This window comes from Mustelus asterias, chromosome 7, assembly GCF_964213995.1.
Source record: "Mustelus asterias chromosome 7, sMusAst1.hap1.1, whole genome shotgun sequence".
Classification (NCBI taxonomy): domain Eukaryota; kingdom Metazoa; phylum Chordata; class Chondrichthyes; order Carcharhiniformes; family Triakidae; genus Mustelus; species Mustelus asterias.
This window is the reverse complement of record NC_135807.1, coordinates 23,887,497-23,909,309: the sequence shown is the minus strand read 5'-3', so window position 1 is coordinate 23,909,309 and position 21,813 is coordinate 23,887,497. Positions and strand designations below refer to the sequence as shown.

Below are 21,813 nucleotides of genomic sequence, written 5' to 3'. Positions count from 1 at the left end.
AGGCATGCAGGATCTTGATCTTTATTGAATAAAGGACACAGAGTACAAAGACAAGGAAGTTACAGTGAACCTTTAGAAAACACTTATGCAGCCTCAACAAGATTATTGTGTCCAATTCTGCTCAGCATACTTAAGAAAGGAAAGTTGGTGCAGGGAAGATATACAAGAATGATTTCAGGATGAGGAACTTCAGAAATGATTAGCACAACTAGCATTGTTCTTCAAAAAGAGATGATTCAGAGGATATTTGAGAGGGATGAAAATTATGAGGCATATGGACAGGGTAGATGAAGAGAAATGGTTCCCGTTGGCAGAAGATTTGAACAGCCGAAGATGACAATTTAAGGTGTATGGTAAAATATCCAAAGGAGACCTGAGGAAAAACGTTTTCTTTTTGAGTATCTAAATGCAACACCTGAGAGTTTGGTGCAGGCTGATTGAATCTTAGCTTTCAAAAATGAATTTGATAATCATCCAAAGAGAAAAGAGAGAGAGATTTGCAGGGCTAGCAGTATATCAGCAGCGGGGAACTAGCTGAGGTGGTCTTGCAAAGAGTCAGCAAGGATTTGACGGGCAGAATGGCCTATTTCTTTGCTATAACTATTCTATGATTTCAATAATCCTCGCATCAGTTGTCTGAGCTGCACTAATTGCCATTTCCAGTTAATACTTTGCATGGAGGACCTGAACCAATAAGTAGAGCTGAATGTTGTAGCAAATTACAATATTGGTGCCATGAGCGACTGTCTCCCACTTTGTTTGAAAATTATTTTTTCCTGCTATTTGTGAGATCCCAGTGGTAAATGTGAAAGAAGGTTGTTTCAGGGCATGCAGAATTATTGAAAATGTCAATATTTTTCAATCTGTATCAAAGCAATTGTTTTTAGTTTGTGTTTTCAATTTAGTTTTAAAATGCTTACAGCTATTTATTCTGATTACGCGCGGCTGTGTGGCCTAATTGTCAATTTAAAAAAAATATTTACTGGGAAGTTTAAGATTTGACGTTTACAATTAAAGACTTGGGTGCTTTTTTATTAAAAAAAAGTATTTTAGAATTCAGTCAGTGTGAAACTGTCAGAAAGCAGTTTTTCAGATCACAAAATGGCTGAATAGACATTTTGTTCCAGGGACACACATTTTGGGAGGAGTACAAGAGCTGAATTGACAAGGTTGCCTTTTGAGCTTCCACCAGTGTTACAGCAGTTCCCACACAATTCCTTTTGAATGTCTGACAAAAGCACAGTATCTGCAATGGAGGGAAGGTAATTACTTCTGGTACTGTAGTTTTATGAAGTGATGTGGGGGAGGTGATGCATCACTGTAGACTGGAAATGTTTAAATTGGTTGGATGCCACTGTAAATTGCCCTGTGTCTTAGGTGTTCCTTTACTTCCACGGGTCTCTCGGCCATGAAGTGGGTGGCGGATTAAATCGGTGCCCTATTTTTCTTGCTGCTATTTTGAATCCACAATTGCGAAAGGGAAGCTGTGGCGGTCAGCAAAAAACCTTTTAAGCTTACCGTTTGGCAAGATTTGTAAAAGAAAAATGAGCAAGATTGAAAGGGCTCTTGCTGATTCGTGGACCAGGATCCAACTATTAAAAATGTAATTAAAATAAGGCAGTTAGCTTCCACAGGAGAGCAATGGGAATAGTCCACTTGAAGTATTAACTTGGATTTCTCTTTCAATTCTGAATAAACAATACAACTATCATACAAATGTTTGCTTATTTACAGAGGCTGACTGAAATTTTTGTCCTCCTTTGTTTCAGATATCCAGCATTTATAGTTTGTGTGCATTCCATCTCCCTAACGGACTGACATTGCACTTAAAGCATTCTGTGGTTTCGCATTTTTCTTTTTTTCTTCTGTAAAACTATGTTAATCTTCATCATGCATTCATTAAGTCACATCTGATTCCTGCCGACTAAATGCACTGGCAGCCTCTAGTGACAGATAAAGTGAAGTATTGGGTTATTCCTTTTATCATGGCGTTAGTGTTGATCTCGCAAAAAGCAGGGTCAGGAATTGAGATTGGTAGAATTTCCAATTCCCCTACAGGCTTTAACACCTTAGTAATTATAAATGAGGCACATGGGTTTGGCCCATTTTGCAGGATGCTAGCAAAGATTAACAAAGATGTAAATCAAGCAGTGATGGTTTTTGTGATGCTAAGCTTAATCGGGAGAAATGGAATCTAAACTGCTAGCTGTATGGATTTTTTTAACCTCAAAAATGGGCAACCGGTAGAGTAAAATCTGGTGGGGCCATTGTACATCATTTGCTCCCCGATACAGATTTCAGGTTGGCCTGATGGGCACACAGGACTCCCACACAAAAACAAGCAGGAAACTGTTTAGCAAATGGAAAATGCTGGAAATGCGCAGTAGCTGTGCAGCACCTGTGGAGAGTGAAATAGAGTTAATGGGCGGGAATTGCTGGTTGGACCATCTGGTCCCATTGAAGTCAATGGGAATTTGAACGCATCACCGCATTTGCCATGGGAAAACCTGTCGTGGTGGGGCAGGAGAGTCATAGAATCCCTACAGTGCAGAAGGAGGCCATTTGGCCCATTCAGTCTGCAACAACCACAATCCCACCCAGGCCCTATTCCCGTAGTCCCTCATATTTACCCTGCTAATCCCCTGACACTAGGGTCAATTTATCATGGCCAATCAACCTTACCCGCACATCTTTGGACGTGGGAGGAAAGCGGAGCACCCGGAGAAAACCCACACAGACATAGGGAGAATGTGCCAACTCCACACAGACAGTGACCCGAGGCCAGAATTGAACCCGGGCGCTTGAAGCAGCAGTGCTAACCACTGTGCCACTGTGCTGCCCCTAGTGAATGTTTCAGGTCGTTTCAGATCAGAACTCCAGACAGGTCATCGAACTGAAACCTTAGACTGGGTTATTCTCTTTCCTTCAGGTCATTTCTCAACATCACATTCCCAACTTCGGAGTGTCTGTCCAGTCACCAGAAATTTTTGTTTTCCTATGTCAGAGGTGAGCTGGAGTTATGGCTGCCTTCTCCCGATCTAGGCCTGGGGTGGAAACCAAGGCAGGCAGCTGCTGGAAAGGGCAGGTTAGAAGGTCTGCCTCCATTCACTGGGACCTCGGTCCAGTTCTCTACATAGCTGTTTGGCCCCTCTCAACACTACATCCACTACATGCACTCATATCTCCCACACATCCTCAATGCCCTCATTCTCACAGTATCCGCTGCATACAGAATTCATGCACCATATAACACTAAGAAGTCTTTGAAATGCTCATGGAAAATTAATCTGCCATTCAAATTGCTCTTGGAAAACAATGACCATCTTGGAAACTCAGGACAGTACCAATACAATATACAGCAATTGATGCTATGCTCGAAAAACATGCTTTCATTGTGTGTGCTCATGAATCTGTCATATAAATAATTATTCAAAGAACTATTCAAAACATTTAGTTATATGATTATCTTATAAAGCTGTGAATCAAGTAAAGCACTCAGTTCCTCCATAGCTTTGTAAACAACAGGTGGCACGGTGGCACAGTGGTTAGCACTGCTGTCTAGGGACCAGGGTTCGATTCCCAGCTCGGGTTGCACATTCTCCCTGTGTCCGCGTGGATTTCCTCCAGATGCTCCGGTTTCCTCCCACAAACTGAAAGACGAGTTGGTTAGATGCATTGACCCGAACAGGCACTGGACTGTGGCAACAAGGGAAATCTCACAGTAACTTCATTGCAATGTTAATGTAAACCTTACTTGTCACTAATAAATTAACTTTAACTCTTGCTGAGTTAGATCCATTAGTGGCATTTGAAGCTCAGCCATGCATTCATAATGAGATTGTATTACAAAGCTGAATAAACAGACCCTACAGTGCCCAATGCAATAGACTCTTTGAAGTTGTCTGTCCAGACATAGGGTCCTTTTGCTTTAAAGGCTAAGTGGGATTTCAATCAGAGAAGTCTCAAAATAACTCGATGGCCAGAACTCTACCACCTTGCCCGCCATGGAATTGGAGTGTGTGTGGGGTCTAACAACGGAAATCTCCATTGACCTCAGGCAGGAATTTCCGGTTTTACCCAAGCGAGGCCGTAAAATCCCACCCTATACCTTAAACTGTTGGAAAATCCAATCCAGAGTGTGTTAACATCCTATTTTAATCAGATTTTCAATACTGTTGAATACAGAAGAAGACTTTATTAATTGGATAAAGTACTCTAATGCATGCAAACCCTAACACAATGTTGGTCAATTAAATTGTCTCTTGCCATTTGCCATGATGATCATTCACCACATTGAAAACAAATTTAAATCATCAAACACCACTATGTTATGACACTTGTACCTGACAAGAGATTTTATACTTACCAGTTAAAAGGTTCTCAAACCCACAGCGGATTTCAGCCAATGTTCAATAGACTTACCTGATATGGACATTACAGGCTTCAGAAACCTACATGCTCAACAAAAATACAGAAATCAGGGAAGGTTGCATTGGCATTTGCACCGGCAATTCAAATTAAAGTTTATTTATTTATTAGTCACCAGTGGGCTTACATTTGCACTGCAATTAAGTTACTGCGAAAATCCCCTGGTCACCACACTCCAGCACCTGTTCGGGTACATTGAGGGACAATTTAACATGGCCAATGCACCTAACCAGCACATTCGGACTGTGGGAGAAAACCGGAGAGCCTGGAGAAAACCCACACAAACACAGGGAGAATGTGCAGACTCCTCACACATAGTGACCCAAGCCGAGAATCGAACCTGGGTCGCTGGCACTGTGAGGCAGCAGTGTTAACCACTGTGCCACCATACCGCCCCATGGCAATCCTGGTGTCACTTTGCATCAGCGCCAGACCGCAACATGCCACATTTCCTACTCCAGGGAAGGTGGTGTCCACAGTGAATGGCCTGGTAAACTTATAATTCCAGCCCCACATATTTTGGGCATCTCAATGAGGGTTCACTCAGAATCAGGAATTGATTAATTTTACTTCTCACTCCACATGTGTTGCCTGAATATATCCAGCATTTTCTGTTTTAAGTTTGGATTTCCAGCATGGATTGTACTTTGTTTTTTGTGCTGAAGGCTGTTTAGGTAGACACATTGGAGGCCTACCCCTGCAGTGGGACTTTGCAATTTTTAGGAAGATATGGGAAGGGTCATATAAAGTGCACTATATTTTTCCACATGTTGAATGGTCTAGTTGGCAATCCTTCAAAGGACTTCTGCCACAGGCTTCTCGGAGAAGATTTTTTAAAGATGTTTTTAGTCTCTCTAACAACAACTATTTGCATTTGTATTGCACCTTTAAAGTGGTAAAACATACCAAGATGCTTCAAAGCAGCTTCATCAAGTAAAAAGTGACACCATGCTCGTGTCAGGACAGGTCGCCGCTAGCTTTTACGAAGCAGTAACTGTTAAGGGAGGGTCTTAGAGGAACAGAGTGAGGTAGGGGAATGGAGAGATTCGGAGGGAATTCCAGAGTTTAGAGCTGAGGCAACTGGAATTGTTGAAATTAGTCAAATTAGGGATGCACAAGAGGCCAGAATGGAGGAATGCTGAGAAGCTGCAAGGCTATAGATGTGAAGAAGGTTACAGAGGTCAAGAATGGTTAGGTCGCAGTGGGATTTAGGGACCAGGATGAGAACAATGAAGTGGAGGGGTTGCTTAACTGGAACTAATGTAGGTCAGCAAGTTGGTGAAGGGGACTTAATGCAAGTTAGGATACGGACAACATAGTTTTGGATGAGTTCAGGTTTATACATAAGTTTGAATGGAGAGCGCACATTGGGAATGCATTGGAATAATTAATTTCAGAGGTAATAAAGATGTGGATGAATGTTTCAGCCACAGGTGAGCTGAGAAAGGGTTGGAATTGGGCAACACTGCCGAGGTGGAAGTAGGCAGCCTTGGTGACGATGATAATATATTGCTGGAGGCTCATCCCAGGATTGAAGACAGCACCAGGGGGCGATTGTCGCAGCCCGCTGCGCTGCTTTAGCAATGCAGCAGGCCGGGAGACTCGAGGAGAGGCCGTGTAGTGGGCTTCGGGAGATCAGGACTGCTGGTGGGGTGGAGGTTCAGGCGGGCCGGGGTGGCGGGGCACGGGGGGAGGAGATGTTGACCCCAACACGTCTGGGAAGCCAGAGATCGGGTGGTGGGGGTGGTCGCACGTCCAGCATTGCAGGGTCATGGGGAGGCTAGCAGTGCGTGGCGACTGTGCATGCATCGATATTGGCTATGATAGATTGGCGCATGTGCAGTGGCCCTGCCCATAGATTTTTAATGAGATTCATGCTAGTGCACTCTGCCATGCACAGTGTGGGAGATGCATTTTGAAAATTCTACTGAAAAAAAAAAGCGGGATTTACTCCATTTTTTTATGAGAATTCGGCGCTTAGAATTACTTTTTGGGAGAATCCCACCCCAGGTTTGTGAACAGTCTGGTTCAGCCTCTCAAAATCGCCATGGAGAGTGATGGAATTTGCATCAACAACCGAAGGCAAAGGCTTTAATCTTCCAAATATTTAGTTGGAGGCAATTTCTTTGCATCCAGTTACTGGAAGTTTAGTGCTGGTGGAAGCTGCATGTCATCAGCTGCAGGTCGATTCTGACATTGTTTTCCGATGATGTCACCAAGGAGGCAAGATGCAGATGAGAAATAGGAGGAGATTGAGATAGATCCTTGAAAAACATCACAAGCAACCCTGTTAGAATTGCAAGACAAGCCACGATAGGCAATTCTGTGATGATGAGGGGAATCCTCCCATGCCACCTATGGCAGTTTTGAGGGCAGGCAGGAGAGGAGAATCGCATGGGAGCCAAAAGTCGGAAATCCACCAGCTTAAAAACACATTGGAGCTCTCCCAGTGGTGGGTAAATTGCAGGTTGGCCTTCCCACTGGCTGGTGTCATGAATATCATTTGCATTCATTAGCATATCATGAATGCTCATTAAAATGGCTGGCCATTAGAATCCTGTCAGCAATAAATTGTGTCGGTCTCAAACCCGATTAATAAAGAGTGGTGTGCACAAAGCGGTCCTCAGTTCGCAAGAGACCTTGTGGTGAGTGCAGTGTACAAAGCCTCCCCAACTGGCAGTGCAGACACAATCGCCGAATGACCTACTTATGCTCCTATGTCTAATGCCACATTACTATGCTGCTCCTGATGTACTGTAAACCACTCTGCTGGGGCAGACTGGTTCCTGCTCTCCCTCTCCAAGCTGAGCTACTCTGCATGGACAGCACTTGTCTGTATAGGGTACAAGAAACAATACTTTTCCCTGTATACAAATACACGTGACAATAAATCAAAATCATCGTAATAATGGACCTTCTTGTGTCACCGACTCAGATCAGGACTGGGTCTGGGGTTTGGGAGTGCAGGGATCTCCCCCTCCTCCTCCCCCCCCCCCCCCCCTCCCCCCATGCCAGGGTTTGGACCAGCCACCACAACAAAAGTTGGAGTTCAACAGGGGTGGGTGGGTGGTGGTTTGGGGAAGGTAGCTGAGGAAGACAAAGGAGGCAATGTGAAACGAGGGTTGTGCAGGGAGCTGGTGATGGAGAGGGCAAGTGCTCACAATGGCAGGCAGAGGGGCAAGGAAATGAATGAAGAAGATGAACAATCGAAAGCAGAGGGAAGAGAAGTTTGAGGGGGGAGAAGCTGGACCCCAACAAGGCTGCACGAAATGCAGACAAACAAGACAGTCTCAGGAATACCACATGTATTACTGCCAACTGGACCTTTGTCCCCGCCAGCTGTCAGTGGGCAGACGATTCAGCTGCCAAACTGCCAAGTGATTCTTCCATGCTTAATTCATGAGCTTCCAAGTACAGAACCTGGCGTGCAATTCTGGCCAATGGGAGCTGCCTCAACAGAGCCACCCACCATCTCAAAAATGGAGAATTCCACCTTTATACTGGATAAATAAGAATGGAACCAGGTAAGTATTATGGAAAATACTCTCGATGCTAGAAATCTGAAATAAAAGCAGAAAATGCTGGAAAAACTCAGCAACATCTGTGGAGAGAAACAAGAGTTAACGTTTTGAGCCTGCAATGATGCTTCTTCAGAACCTGAGTGCTGTATGACAGTGTAAAGCTTTTGAGTTGGGATGGTGCAGTCTACTATATCAATGGGTGCAGAGAGGTCCAGAAGGACCAAGGAGGATAGCTTACCATGATCACAGTCAGGTAGGATGTAATTTGTGATTTTGTAACTCTCCTGTGCGGAAATCTGACTGAAGGTCTTCAAAAATGGAATGGTGGGAAATGTGAGCAGAGTTTCAGAGCTGATGGCATAGAACCATAGAGTCCCTACAGTGCAGAAAGAGACCATTCTGCCCATCCTGTCTGCACCAACTCTCCAATAAAGCATCTTACCCAGGTACTCCTCTCCGCCCTATCCCTGCAACCACACTCATTTACCGTGGTTAATCCACCTAACCATTTTTGGGCACTAAAGGGCAATTTTTGCACGGCCAATCCACCAATCCTGCACATGTTCAGACTATAGGAGGAAACCAAACCATCTGTTGGAAACTCACGCAGAGACAGGAAGAATGTGCAAACTCCACACAGACAATCGCCCAAGGACTGAATCAAACCTGGGTCCATGGAGCTGTGAGGCAGCAGTGCTAATCACTGTGTAGCTTGTTCAAGGATTTTGGTGATGGAATAGAGCTTGGAGATTTGGCGATAGTTTGCAAGGCCAAGGGGTCAAGAGTGACTTTTTAGAAGAAGGAGAGAAAGTCTGAAGGCAGAAGGAACAGTACCTGAAGAGAGAGAAGTTTTAGTGATATTAGCTAATGAAGGAGCCAGGAAGGGATGGTCAACAGTTTTCTTGGAATAGGGGAAACTGGGGAAAGCTGCAAGTTCAGGGCTGCTGCAAAAGGGGGAATCTTCGAGCAAGTTTGGTCCAACGTATTAGGAAAAGAAAAGATAGTGGCAAGTGCCACTGAATGGTTGCTTTCAATCATAGTGCCAAAGAAGTCCATGAATCCCTTGCAATTGTTGTTCTCTGCATGAAAAACTTTCCCCACACATCTCCCTTAAACTTTCTCCCCCTCACCTTGAACCTGTGCCCCCTCGAAATTGACACTTCCACCCTGGGGAAAAAGTCTCTGACTATCTATTCTGTCCATGCCTCTCATAATTTTGTGGACCTCTATCAGGCCTCCCCTCAGCCTTCCGCCTTTCCAGTGAAAACAATCCAAGTTTATTCAACCTTTCCTCATAGCCAACACCCTCGAGACAAGGCAACATTCTGGTGAACATTCTTTGCACTCTCTCCAAAGCTTCCATGTCCTCTGGTAGTGTGGTGACGGGAACTGCATGCAATACTCAAAGTTTGATGGGAGGTGATGGTTTTACTGGATAGGTTGCTGGGTTACTACCTAATGTATGGTTCCATTGGCACCTAATATTCACAAGCCCTTGGTTATAAAGCGACATACCTTGTCTATTCACTTCCATTAAACTGCTGAGCTTCCTGAGGCCTGAGAAACTCAAAAATAAAGACACACATTAGTATAAAATTACCAACTCGGTTCCTGTGAGTGGGTTGGTCATCTGGCCCTCATCCTGCCTCTGTTAAAATCAGAAATGGGCAAGTTTGAGATAGGTTGAGGTTCTGTTCCAGATTTTTTTGCACTTTAACCTCTGACATGACCTCAACCTACCTGTTTTGGGAAGTAAAAATTCAGCCCTATCTCTGACAGACTTTATATCCTGAGAGTCAATTGGATAATACATTGCCATCGGCAATTTTAACCTGAGCAAAACTGGAATATTCACCCCCATTTCCAATTTCAACCCTTGCCTTCCACCCTGTACCTTCTGCGGTTAACGATATTACTGATGGTTATCGAATTGGAATGACAAAATCTCTTGTTTTAAATTCATTGCACCTTACTTACTGGATCGTACAAAAGCAAAAAGGCAGAGCATTCATGGAAGAACTTAATATTTCTATCGGCCAATGTTTTAATCTCCCGTTTTCATTAATCCTCACATTTCCTTTGCAGTGACTTCCTTAGAGAAGAGTTTGCAAGCTCTGGGGACACCTAATGACACGCAAGAGCTCAGAGATGGACTGTGAGTCACTTTTTGATATAGATTTTTAAGGAGAGACTAATGGCTTTGTCTATTGCTGGAGCTGCGTTGTGTAATTTTATATCTGTGAATAATGGACACATACAAAATGGTCATCGATTCACTACTGTAAAAACTGGACTGAGAAAGATCATCAGATGTAACCGAGACTTCCTAATATCATCATAATGTGAAACTTAAAACCAATTTTGTCTTTTCTGTCAAGGACGTTTAGCTATGGAGCTGTGGGTTGAACTAAAGGACAAGCTATTCTTGAATATAGAGATGCTGATAATTTTAATATGTTCAAACTGATTATGTTTGGGGCAGGCTGACAAAACACAATTACTCCATCATAATAAAGATGAATGAATTGTTCTGAGGGTAAGGCTCGGGGAAGTAACTTTTTATTAGTATTGATTTCTTTTGGTTTGCTGCAAATGTTCTTATCAAAAATGAGAGAGTGGAAATTGAATTATTTTTCTCTTCCATATCTTGGCAATTGTTGACAATGAATAAGATTGCTGCTGGCAAAGGAGATTGGGAGCCACCTCCTTGGTGTTTCCCTATATCACTTGGCATAAAAGTTAGTAAATAGTACTGACTTATAATGGAGAGCGATCTAAGCCCATCACCCTACAAAAGTGCCCAATGTCTAGTGAGGCAGCAGATTCACATCTTGTCCATACATTTGGATGAGGTGCTTCTAGAGATGTGATGGGGAACAGTCTGGTCATCTGCAAATTTGGCTACAGTATACAAATGTTTTCAAGATTATGAGAGACATGGACAGAGTGGATAGTCAGAAGCTTTTTCCCAGGGTGGAAGAGTCAATTACTGGGGGGCACAGGTTTAAGATGCGAGGGGCAAGGTTTAAAGGAGATGTACGAGGCAGATTTTTTACACAGAGGGTGGTGGGTGCCTGGAACTCGTTGCCGGGGGAGATAGTGGAAGCAGATACGAGAGTGACTTTTAAGAGGCGTCTTGACAAATACATGAATAGGATGGGAATAGAGGGATATGGTCCCCGGAAGGGTAGGGGGTTTTAGTTAAGTCAGGCAGCATGGTCGGTGCAGGCTTGAAGGGTCGAAGGGCCTGTTCCTGTGCTGTCATTTTCTTTGTTCTTTGTACATTTGCTGCCTTCCTCCAAGTTATTAATATATAGCGTAAACAGTTGCAGTCCCAGCACTGATCCCCACTGGTTACAGGTTGCCAACCTGAAAAAGAAACCCTTATCCAGGATTTTGACCCAGCGACAGTGAAGGAATGGTGATTTATTTCGGAGTCAGGCTGGTGTGTGGCTTCATTGGGAGGTGGGGACTTGTATGTGGTGGTATTCCCATGCGTCTGCTGCCCTTGTTCTTAGGTGGTAGAGATCATGGGGTTGGAAGGTGCAATTGTAGGATTTGAGCTCACATCTCCTGACCTTGTCCAGCTCTTTGGATTACTCGTCCTGTAACATAGCGACTAATGTCACATTACCACCTTTTTTTTGGCCTACATAACTCATTTGCGCACGGAGCAGGCAATACACTGATTGAGTTAATTGGGTATGGTGGCTAAATTGTTTACGTACTGCTGCAAGAAACAAATAGCAGATGCTAATTCACATGTTTCCAGAAGGTACTAAACTGCAGTTGAAACTCTTGATTATAACTCATTCATGGGTTGCAGAAATGTGGAGATTAAATAGTGCCTTGTAACTCCATGCCAAACATCCATCATGATCTATTTAAAAGGCAGTTATTAATTGACATTGGAGAATGATAAATACTGTTAGCTTTCTGTTTAAAATTAATTGTTTTAAGCAGCTCTCTGAGGGTATGTCTGAAAGCACATATGTCCTGTTTTCTTGTGGATAAAATGAAATCTGCTGTTTAAAAAAAATAGAGATACATTTGCTGGAATTTTACTGCATTGCCCGCCCCAGGCTCGTAAGATCCCACCCGAGGCCAATCGCGAATACTGTTCTACAAGCCGTACCCGCCCGATTCCAGGGCGGGCGTGCCGGTAAAACTCCGGCCATTGAGTTATATTCAGACCTTCGTTGTTCTTTTCCCAAATACAATTACATTTATCTGAAAAAATGAATAAAAATCTGGGTTTATTTTTGAAAAAAAATTATTATTTTCTGGAATTTTTCATCCAAAGTAGGAAAAGGAGTGGCCATTCAGCCCTTCGAACCTGCTCCGCCATTCATTGTGATCATGGCTGATCATACAACTCAATAGCCTGAATCTGCTCTCCCCACATAACCTTTGCTCCCCTTTGCCCCAAGAGCTGCATCAAACTCCCTCTTGAAAACATACAATATTTTGGCCTCAACTGCTTTCTGTAATGAATTCTATGGCTGACCACACTTTGGCTGAAGAAATGTTTCCTCATCTCAGCCTAAAAAGGTTTACCCCATATCCTTAGACTATGACTCACGGTTTTGGTCTTCCCACTATTCTACCAGTCTAGTCTGGTTGAAATAATATAGGATTCTGTGAGATCCCCTCTCATTCCTCTAAACTCCAGCAAATATAATCCTAGTTAACTCAATCTCTCCTCATATGTCAGTCCCAGAAATCAGTCAGGTAAACCTTCTCTGCACTCCCTCCTAAGAAAGAACATCCATCCTCCGGTAAGGAGAACAAAACTGCGCACAATATTTCAGGTGTGGCCTTGCCAAGGCCCTGAAGATTTGCAGCAAGACATCCCTACTCCTGTGCTCAAATCCTCTTACTATGAAGGCCAACATACCATTTGCCTTCTTTAAAACTGCTATGTTATTCCTACTCTTTGTTTCTTGTCTGCCAACCAGTTTTCTATCCATCTCAATATACTATCCCAATCCCATGTGCTTTAATTTTAGACACTAATCTCTTATGTAAGACTTTATCAAAAGCCTTTTGAAAGTCCAAACAAACCACATCCACTGGCTCCCACTCATTTACTCTACTAATTACATCCTCGAAGAATTCCATCCATGCTGACTCTGTCATGACATTATGGTATGATACCTGCTCTGCCCAAGAGAAGATATGGCTCCTGCTCTGTCCAAGACTGCAAGAAACTACAAAAGGTCATGAATGTAGCCCAATCCATCACGCAAACCAGCCTCCCATCCATTGACTCTGTCTACACTTCCTGCTGCCTCGGAAAAGCAGCCAGCATAATTCAGGACCCCACGCACCCCGGACATACTCTATTCTACCTTCTTCTGTTGGGAAAAAGATACAAAAGTCTGAGGACACGTACCAACCAACTCGAGAATACTTCTTCCCTGTTCCATCAGATTTTTGAATGGACCTACCTCGCACTAAGTTGACCTTTCTCTACACCCTAGCTATCAAAGAACAAAGAACAGTACAGCACAGGAAACAGGCCCTTCGGCCCACCAAGCCTGTGCCGCTCCTTGGTCCAACTAGACCAATCGTTTGTATCCCTCCATTCCCAGGCTGCTCATGTGACCAACCAGGTAAGTCTTAAACAATGTCAGCGTGCCTGCCTCCACCACCCTACTTGGCAGCCCATTCCAGGCCCCCACCACCCTCTGTATAAAAAACATCCCTCTAATATCTGAGTTATACTTCGCCCCTCTCACCTTGAGCCCGTGACCCCTCGTGAACGTCACTTCTGATCTGGGAAAAAGCTTCCCACCGTTCACCCTAACTATCCCCTTCATAATCTTGTACACCTCTATTAGATCTCCCCTCATTCTCCGTCTTTCCAGGGAGAACAACCCCAGTTTACCCAATCTCTCCTCATAGCTAAGACCCTCCATACCAGGCAACATCCTGGTAAACCTTCTCTGCACTCTCTCTAACGCCTCCACGTCCTTCTGGTAGTGCGGCGACCAGAACTGGACGCAGTACTCCAAATGTGGCCTAACCAGCGTTCTATACAGCTGCATCATCAGACTCCAGCTTTTATACTCTATACCCCATACCATGTGCCTTCTTCACCACCTTCTCCACCAGTGTCGCCACCTTCAAGGATTTGTGGACTTGCACACCTAGGTCCCTCTGTGTTTCTATACTCCTGATGACTCTGCCATTTATTGTATAACTCCTCCCTACATTATTTCTTCCAAAATGCATCACTTCGCATTTATCCAGATTAAACTCCATCTGCCACCTCTCCGCCCAATTTTCCAGCCTATCTATATCCTGCTGTATTGCCCGACAATGCTCTTCGCTATCCGCAAGTCCAGCCATCTTCGTGTCATCCACAAACTTGCTGATTACACCAGTTACACCTTCTTCCAAATCATTTATATATATCACAAACAGCAGAGGTCCCAGTACAGAGCCCTGCGGAACACCACTGGTCACAGACCTCCAGCCGGAAAAAAACCCTTCGACCACTACCCTCTGTCTCCTATGGCCAAGCCAGTTCTCCACCCATCTAGCCACTTCTCCTTGTATCCCATGAGCCTTAACCTTCTTAACCAACCTGCCATGTGGGACTTTGTCAAATGCCTTACTGAAATCCATATAGACGACATCCACGGCCCTTCCTTCATCAACCGTTTTTGTCACTTCCTCAAAAAACTCCACCAAATTTGTAAGGCACGACCTCCCTCTTACAAAACCACGCTGTCTGTCACTAATGAGATTGTTCCGTTCTAAATGCATATACATCCTGTCTCTAAGAATCCTCTCCAACAACTATCGCTATCATTACATTCTGCCCCCTCTCCTTTCCTTCCCTATGTAAGGTATTCTTTGTCTGTAGAGCGTGCAAGAAACAATACTTTTCACTGTTTACTCATACATGTGACAATAACAAATCAAATCAAATCAAAATCAATCCTGCCACTGTTTTCCAAGTGCTCTACTACAAAATCTTTGCTAATGGACTCTAGAATTTTCCTCACTACCGACATAAGCCTGACTAGTTGATAATTCCCTGCTTTCTTTCTACCTCTTTTTTTTGTATCTTACATTGATGGATGTTGTTCTGTTGTAACCATATTTGAAAATGGGCAACAAACATGAGCAAAGGGTTCTTAAAATGGATCTATTAAAGTAAATAACTTCCCTCCATTCTGGAAACAGTGGTGCTTCCTCTAGCTGTGCTGTATATTCATGTTACTGATAGTTATTTCTTTTGACTTGGGTTGTTGGCTAAAGCTCTTGATTTTTGTCTCTGATACCACATCTGATGGGCTGTTCTTAGCTTACTTCACCTGGGAATAATGCAGCTGACATGTAGACACTCGATTGCATTGCTGTCAGTTTAATATGTGTTTGGCTCCTGGCATCCATTATTGCCTTACAGTTACCTCTGCATCTACTTTCTTCATCGCACCGCGCTTCTGGTTCATTGGAACATAGGAACATGGGAATTAGGAGCAGAAGTAGACAAATTCAGCCCTTCGAGCCTGTTCCGCCATTCAATCCAATCATGGTTGATCTCTTCCTGGTCTCAAATTTGCCTCCCCGCCAGTTCCCCATATGCCTTTTATCCCTTTTTTATTAGAAGTATCGCTATCTCCTTCTTGAAATCATTCAACGATTCAGACACCATCGCTCTATGGGGCAGCAAGTTCCACAAATACACCACCCTCTGCGAGAAGTAGTTCCTCCTCATCTCAGTTTTAAATCTATCGCCTCTCAACCTATACCTGTGATCTCTTGTTCTCGATTGCTCCATGAGAGGAATCATTTGGTGTACATTGACTTTATCACTCCATTCTAGAATTTTATGTACCTTGGGCGGCACGGTAGCACAGTGGTTAGCACTGCTGCTTCACAGCTCCAGGGTCCCGCGTTCGATTCCCGGCTCGGGTCACTGTCTGTGTGGAGTTTGCACATTCTCCTCGTGTCTGCGTGGGTTTCCTCCGGGTGCTCCGGTTTCCTCCCACAGTCAAGTGTGTGCCAAGTTCCGCACACACGAGGACGGCCTCAACCGGGATATTGGGTTCATGTCACACTATTTGTAACCCCCACAGAGTTTCACTGGCTGTCTTGTCTGGAGACAATACACGTCTTTTTAGCCTGTCTTGATGCTCTCTCCACTCACGTTGTTTTGTTTCTTAAAGACTTGATTAGTTGTAAGTATTCGCATTCCAACCATTATTCATGTAAATTGAGTTTGTGTCTTTATATGCTCTGTATGTGAACAGAATTCCCACTCACCTGAAGAAGGGGCTTGCAGCTCCGAAAGCTTGTGTGGCTTTTGCTACCAAATAAACCTGTTGGACTTTAACCTGGTGTTGTTAAACTTCTTGCAGTATCTTACACACAGGCCATATCCCCGTAACCCCATGTATCTACCCCGCTAATGCCCTTACACGTATAGGGACATTAAGGGGTAATTTAGAATGGTCCATCCACTTAACCTGCACATCTTTGGACTGTGGGAGGAAACCAGAACACCTGGAGGAAACCCATGCAGACAGAGTGAGAATGTACAAACTCCACACAGACAGTGACCCAAGGCTGGAATTGAACTCGGGTCCCTGGCACTGTTAACCACTGTGCCACCATGCTGCACTTTGCAGGTTTTTAAAGTCTTTGTGATAATGAAAGTCAGAGTGTTGCTCATGACTGTGTCATGGTGAGTGGCAGATCGGGCAATGCGGAACAGCACTGGGATCCACTCAACTGGAATGGACCAAGTAGTCCCTAGCACCATCCTTATGGTTGTGCTTAGGCCTAGGATCTCTGTGTAGCAGCTACAGGACCATGAGGCAGAGCAATAATTTTGACCAGAGTAGATTAGAGCCACTGTTGTGATGCCATGTCCTCTGGCTGTGTTCTTGATGTTCCAGGAAATTTCTGGACCTGACCCACTCCATTTTTTTACATTGTTGTATTCACATATATGAAGGGGTTACCAGATGGCAATTAGAGCCTGTGAAATTGTAGGCTGAAACGCATTAGTACCTTCCCTGCCAGAAACCTGGAGCTCTGTCAGCCTTTTGGCTGACATCAAGTGTGGCTTTTTCATTTTGATTAGTTGGGTGGATTTTAACTCTATCCTCAACCAACTATCCTTACATTGTGCATTCATCTCTGCAATTGGTGGGTCCCTAAACTAGCTTTGGTCTAAGTACCAATGGCAGAAGAAAAGTCAAACCTGTCAGCAGGGCAAGAATAGCTGAATACTGAGCCAGAGAGTACAAGCACTGTTAGGGTGACGGTGGTGAATGCGAAACATGTTACACCAATGAACTGGACATTTTTCATGCAAAGAGTTCTGCTTGGCTGCTATGGATGCAAGATTTCTCGGTGGATATTTTGACATAAAAATGTTACTGGATGTTAATTGTATATTACTTGAACGTTTAATTGTATTTAGATTGAGACCAATAATTGGGGACTTGCCTGTTCTCCGATACAGGAGTAGGCTGAAGCTCTGGTTGTATGGTTGGAGTCGCACAATATGTAACACATATCTGTCAATAAAAGCCCCTAAGTGTAGTTGTTTATCCTTTACCACCTGGTTAATTGAGATATTAGACCAGATGACCTGACATTTCTGCACATCTTCAAAGAAAAGCAAAGTGAAAAACTTTGTTGATGGTGATTGTGGAGCTGCTATTTACTTTCCTGAGGCAAAAGGAATCATACTGTGATGGTGCGTACATACAACCAACCCCCAAGTTCCTATTTCTGACATTCCTCAACAGGTAGGTCGATAGAGCTAGAAGTAGCATCAACATCAACCATGACAGCCCACTGACTGTATAGCCACCCCAGTTCTTCATGTTGTCCATCTCGGAAGTTTTGAATGAAAAGCAGGAGAGTCTGAATCACCCGCCAACTCTGGGCAAGCTGACAAATGCTGCTAGGTTCTTCAAGTTGTGTAAAACGATGATTTACCTGTCCATTCGACACTGTGGGACTGGATCTTCCCAGAATTACAGGGCGTGTGCTGAAGTTTGCTTCTGGCTGACAGCATGTCAAAATCCCTGTTGATTTTCACACATTATCCTCACCTGAAAGTAGAAGGGGAAGAGAGAAGAGATCATAAATAGGTGGCCCATTTCACTGCTTAATGATGCTTACAAAACTCTATCTAAGGTCATCACCAATTGGGTCAATTCTGTTCTGGAGTACCCAACGTTGCCTACACCCTAATGTAAGAAGTCTCACAACACCAGGTTAAGGTCCAACAGGTTTATTTGTCCTGTTGGACTTTAACCTGGTGTTGTGAGACTTCTTACTGTGCGCACCCCAGTCCAACGCCAGCATCTCCACATCATACACCCTAATGGTCAGTATTTTGAGTGACTACATTAAACTGTGCATAGGTCCTTACATGAATTAACATTTCAACCTTGGGTGTTAGTGTTGTGCCACTTCAAGACACAGACTTGTGTTCGTTCCATGAGAGTAGTCAGTACACAGACCCCTATGCAATCCATTTGACATTCCTCATATCACTGAAAAACAAAGAAACAATATAGCCTCTGAAGTGTCCCCAAAGAGTCACTAAGTGCTGACGTTTTGTTGTCTCTGGTGTTGCAAAAGATTGGTCTGCCTGCAATGACCCAAATAGGTTGACCATACCGTACTACTTGTCTTTCCCTACATGACTGTTTGAGTTCTAACACTGGATGCCTAAAGGCGTTCAAGGGAGAGCAAAACGATGTGCTGCTATTGATTGCAGAAATGTTTGATCACAAGTAAATCAGGTCTGCAAAAAATGTCCATGTTACCCTGTGGGAAAAGGAGATTGTGGATCCTGTCGGATGATTCTCTGAAGAGATTGTGTCAAATAACTTTGACATGGTCTCATTGGAGGACTTTCAAACAAAAAACAATATTTAGCTTGGCTGGCAGTGAGAAGGGTCATCCCTGGCAGATCCTTCATGCACACCTGTTCTTGAGGCACGTGCAGTGAGGAAATAGCTAGTCATCCATCTCCTTCAGTGATGTCTGTTTGCAAAGAATGTGTGGAGATAGATGCAATGGGTTGAGTTGAGGTTCATCTCCGGGGTTCTGTTCTGCACACTGTGTTCCATACATACAAAGAGAATTATCTGCTACTAGAAGTCTATCAACCTGGTAAAAGACACTCTTTAGTCTGCCTGAAACTTCTTGGCCTTTCCAGTGCACAGAACTGTCCATGACAAAGTATTGCACATCCCATTGTCCAGGATTATGTGATGAGGGGCCACATTGAAGCTCGAGGCAGTTGCCACAAAGGCTGGCGAGGGAAAGACTTACCACCCTTTCACGCATGGAGGCTAGAGTCATAGAAACATGGATACTAGAAGCAGGAGTAGGCCATTCGGCCCTTTGAGCCTGCTCCGCCATTCATTTTGATCATGGCTGATCATGAAATTCAATATCCTAATCCTCCCCTTCCCCCCCACCCATATCCCTTGCTCCATTTATCCCCAAGAGCTAAATCTAACTTCTTCTTGAAATCAGACAACGTTTTGACCTCAACTACTTTTTGTGGTAGTGAATCCCACAGATTCACCACTCTCTGGGTGAAGAAATTTCTCCTCCCCTCAGTTCTAAAAGATTTACCCCTTATCCTCAAACTCTGACCCCTACATTTGGATTCCCCCACTATTGGAAACATTCTTTCTGAATCTACCCCATCTAACCATGTCAGAATTTTATAAGTTTTTATGCATTTCCCTCTCACTCTTCCAAACGTCAGTGAATATAATCCTAACCAATTTAGTCTCTCCTCATATGACTGACCTGCCTGCCAACCCAGGAATCAGCCTGGTAAACTTTCATTGTATTCCCTCAGATAAGGAGTGAATACCAGGAAATGTCCAATGTGATGTAAATATAGACATAACCTTCTGTGTAAGTAGATTGAGATGCCCTTCAGTGTGATGCACTCTATTTAACTTAATTGATCCGTATTGTGTTATGTGAGCCATGACATTTGTATCTTTTAAAATTTGGTGAATAAAGAATATTTTTGAAACCATGAAGAAAAACTGGGGCTGTCTCCATGGGACGATTGGAGCTTTCAAGACAAGGATGGGTGAATATTTAAGAGGAACAGAGGAGACCGGAAAAACTCAGCAAGTCTGCCAGCATCTAACAGGAGAGAAACAGAGTTAACGTTTTGAGTCATAGACTCTTCGTCAGAATTGAAAGGAGGGAGAATGTGTTAGGTATTGAAGTGTAACTGCGAGATTGCCACAAGAAGTCGCAACCTTCAGAACAAAGACAGATGGCCTGATGTAAGAGGGGGAGGGGTTGTTTTGGATTGAGGCAATACATGTATGGAATATTAAAATAGAAAGGTGGGTTTGGGATGAAGGAGAAAAGTCAAAATCTCAAGTTGCTGAACTCAACGTTGAATCCCGAGGGCTGCAACGTGCCCAACCAATAGATGAGATGTTGTTCCTCCAGCTTGTGCTGGGCTTCACTGGGGCATTGCAACAGGTCAAGGACAGACATGAGGCATGAGGGCAAAATGCTGAGTTGAAATGACAAGCAACAGGAAGGTTGGGGTCATGCTTGCGGACTGAGCAAAAGTGTTCCACAAAGCTGCCACCCAGTCTGCATTTAGCCTCCTCTGTGCCGAGATGACCGCATTGAGTGCAGTGATATGAGGCCTTGAATGGTGAGGAGGTAAAGGGGTGGGTGTTTCTTCTTCTACGATTGGAAGGGAGGGTGTCTTGAGAAGGGGATAGGTAGTTGGGCATGATGAAGGACTAGACAAGTGTGTCATGGAGAGTCCCGGTGGAATGCTGCTGATGGGGCGGAGTAAGGGGGGAAGGTGAGGGGAGGATGTGTTTTATGGTAGCATTGTGCTGTAGTTGGTGGAAATGGTGGGGAATGATCCTTTGAATGAGAAGGCTAGTGCGGTGAAAATTGAGGACTAAGGGGGACCCACCCATGGTTCTGGCAGGGTGGGGAAGGGGTGAGGGCAGACATGTGGGAGATAGTCAAACCTGATTAAGTGCTTTGTTGATCACAATGGGACAGAAACCTTGGCTAAGAAAAACGGCAGATATGTCAGAAGCACCATTTTTGAAGGTGACATCACCGGAACAGATGCGACAGAGGCAGAGAAACTGGAAGAATGGGATGGAGTCCTTACAGGCAGAGGGGTGCGAGGGGCTGTGGTTCAGGTAATCGTAGGAGTCTGTAAGTTTGTAATGAATATGGTGGTCAGTCTATCAGTGGAAATGGAGAAAGAGAGGTCAAGGAAGGGGAGATGGACCATGTTAAAATAAGATAGGAGTGGAAATTGGAAGCAAAATTGATATGTTTTTCCAGGTCCAGATGAGAGCATGAAGCAAAATCATTGATGCAACAGAAAACGAGTTACTGGAGTGGGCCCGAGTAGGACGGGAACAAGGAATGTTCCACATAAACCATAAAAAACCAGGCATAACTGGGCCCATGTACATACCCCTAGCCATAACTCTTATTTGCAGGAAATGAGACAAATGGATGAATATTTGTTAAATAAGGATATCAAGAGTTCTGCAGCAAAGGTTTGAAAATGGAGTTAAGTTGTCTAATTCAATGGCTGAGCAAGCTAAAGTGGCCGCTCCTGTTACTAATGTTCCTATGTACAGGAGAGAAAAGATGAAGGAAACAACATGCCGCAACTGGAGTATTGTGTGCGGTTCTGGTCACCACATTACAGGAAGGATATAATTGCTCTGGAGAGAGTGCGGAGGAGGTTTACTAGAATGTTGCAAGGGCTAGAAAAGAGTAGCTAAGAGGAGAGATCGGATAGGTTGTGGTTGTGGGGCAGCATGGTAGCACAGTGGTTAGCACGGCT

At 44.0% G+C, this 21,813-nt stretch overlaps 1 protein-coding gene across 2 annotated transcripts in view; it reads left to right on the top strand.

Annotated features, from left to right (window-relative positions):
• tsnare1 (T-SNARE Domain Containing 1) overlaps positions 1 to 21,813 on the top strand; it is an 842,640-nt gene that overhangs the window by 366,304 nt on the left and 454,523 nt on the right. For both annotated transcript variants that reach the window (XM_078217021.1, XM_078217020.1), the window contains exon 4: positions 10,035 to 10,104. In XM_078217021.1, coding sequence (XP_078073147.1) covers positions 10,035 to 10,104 — 70 coding nt within the window. The remainder of the gene's footprint in view (positions 1 to 10,034; positions 10,105 to 21,813) is intronic.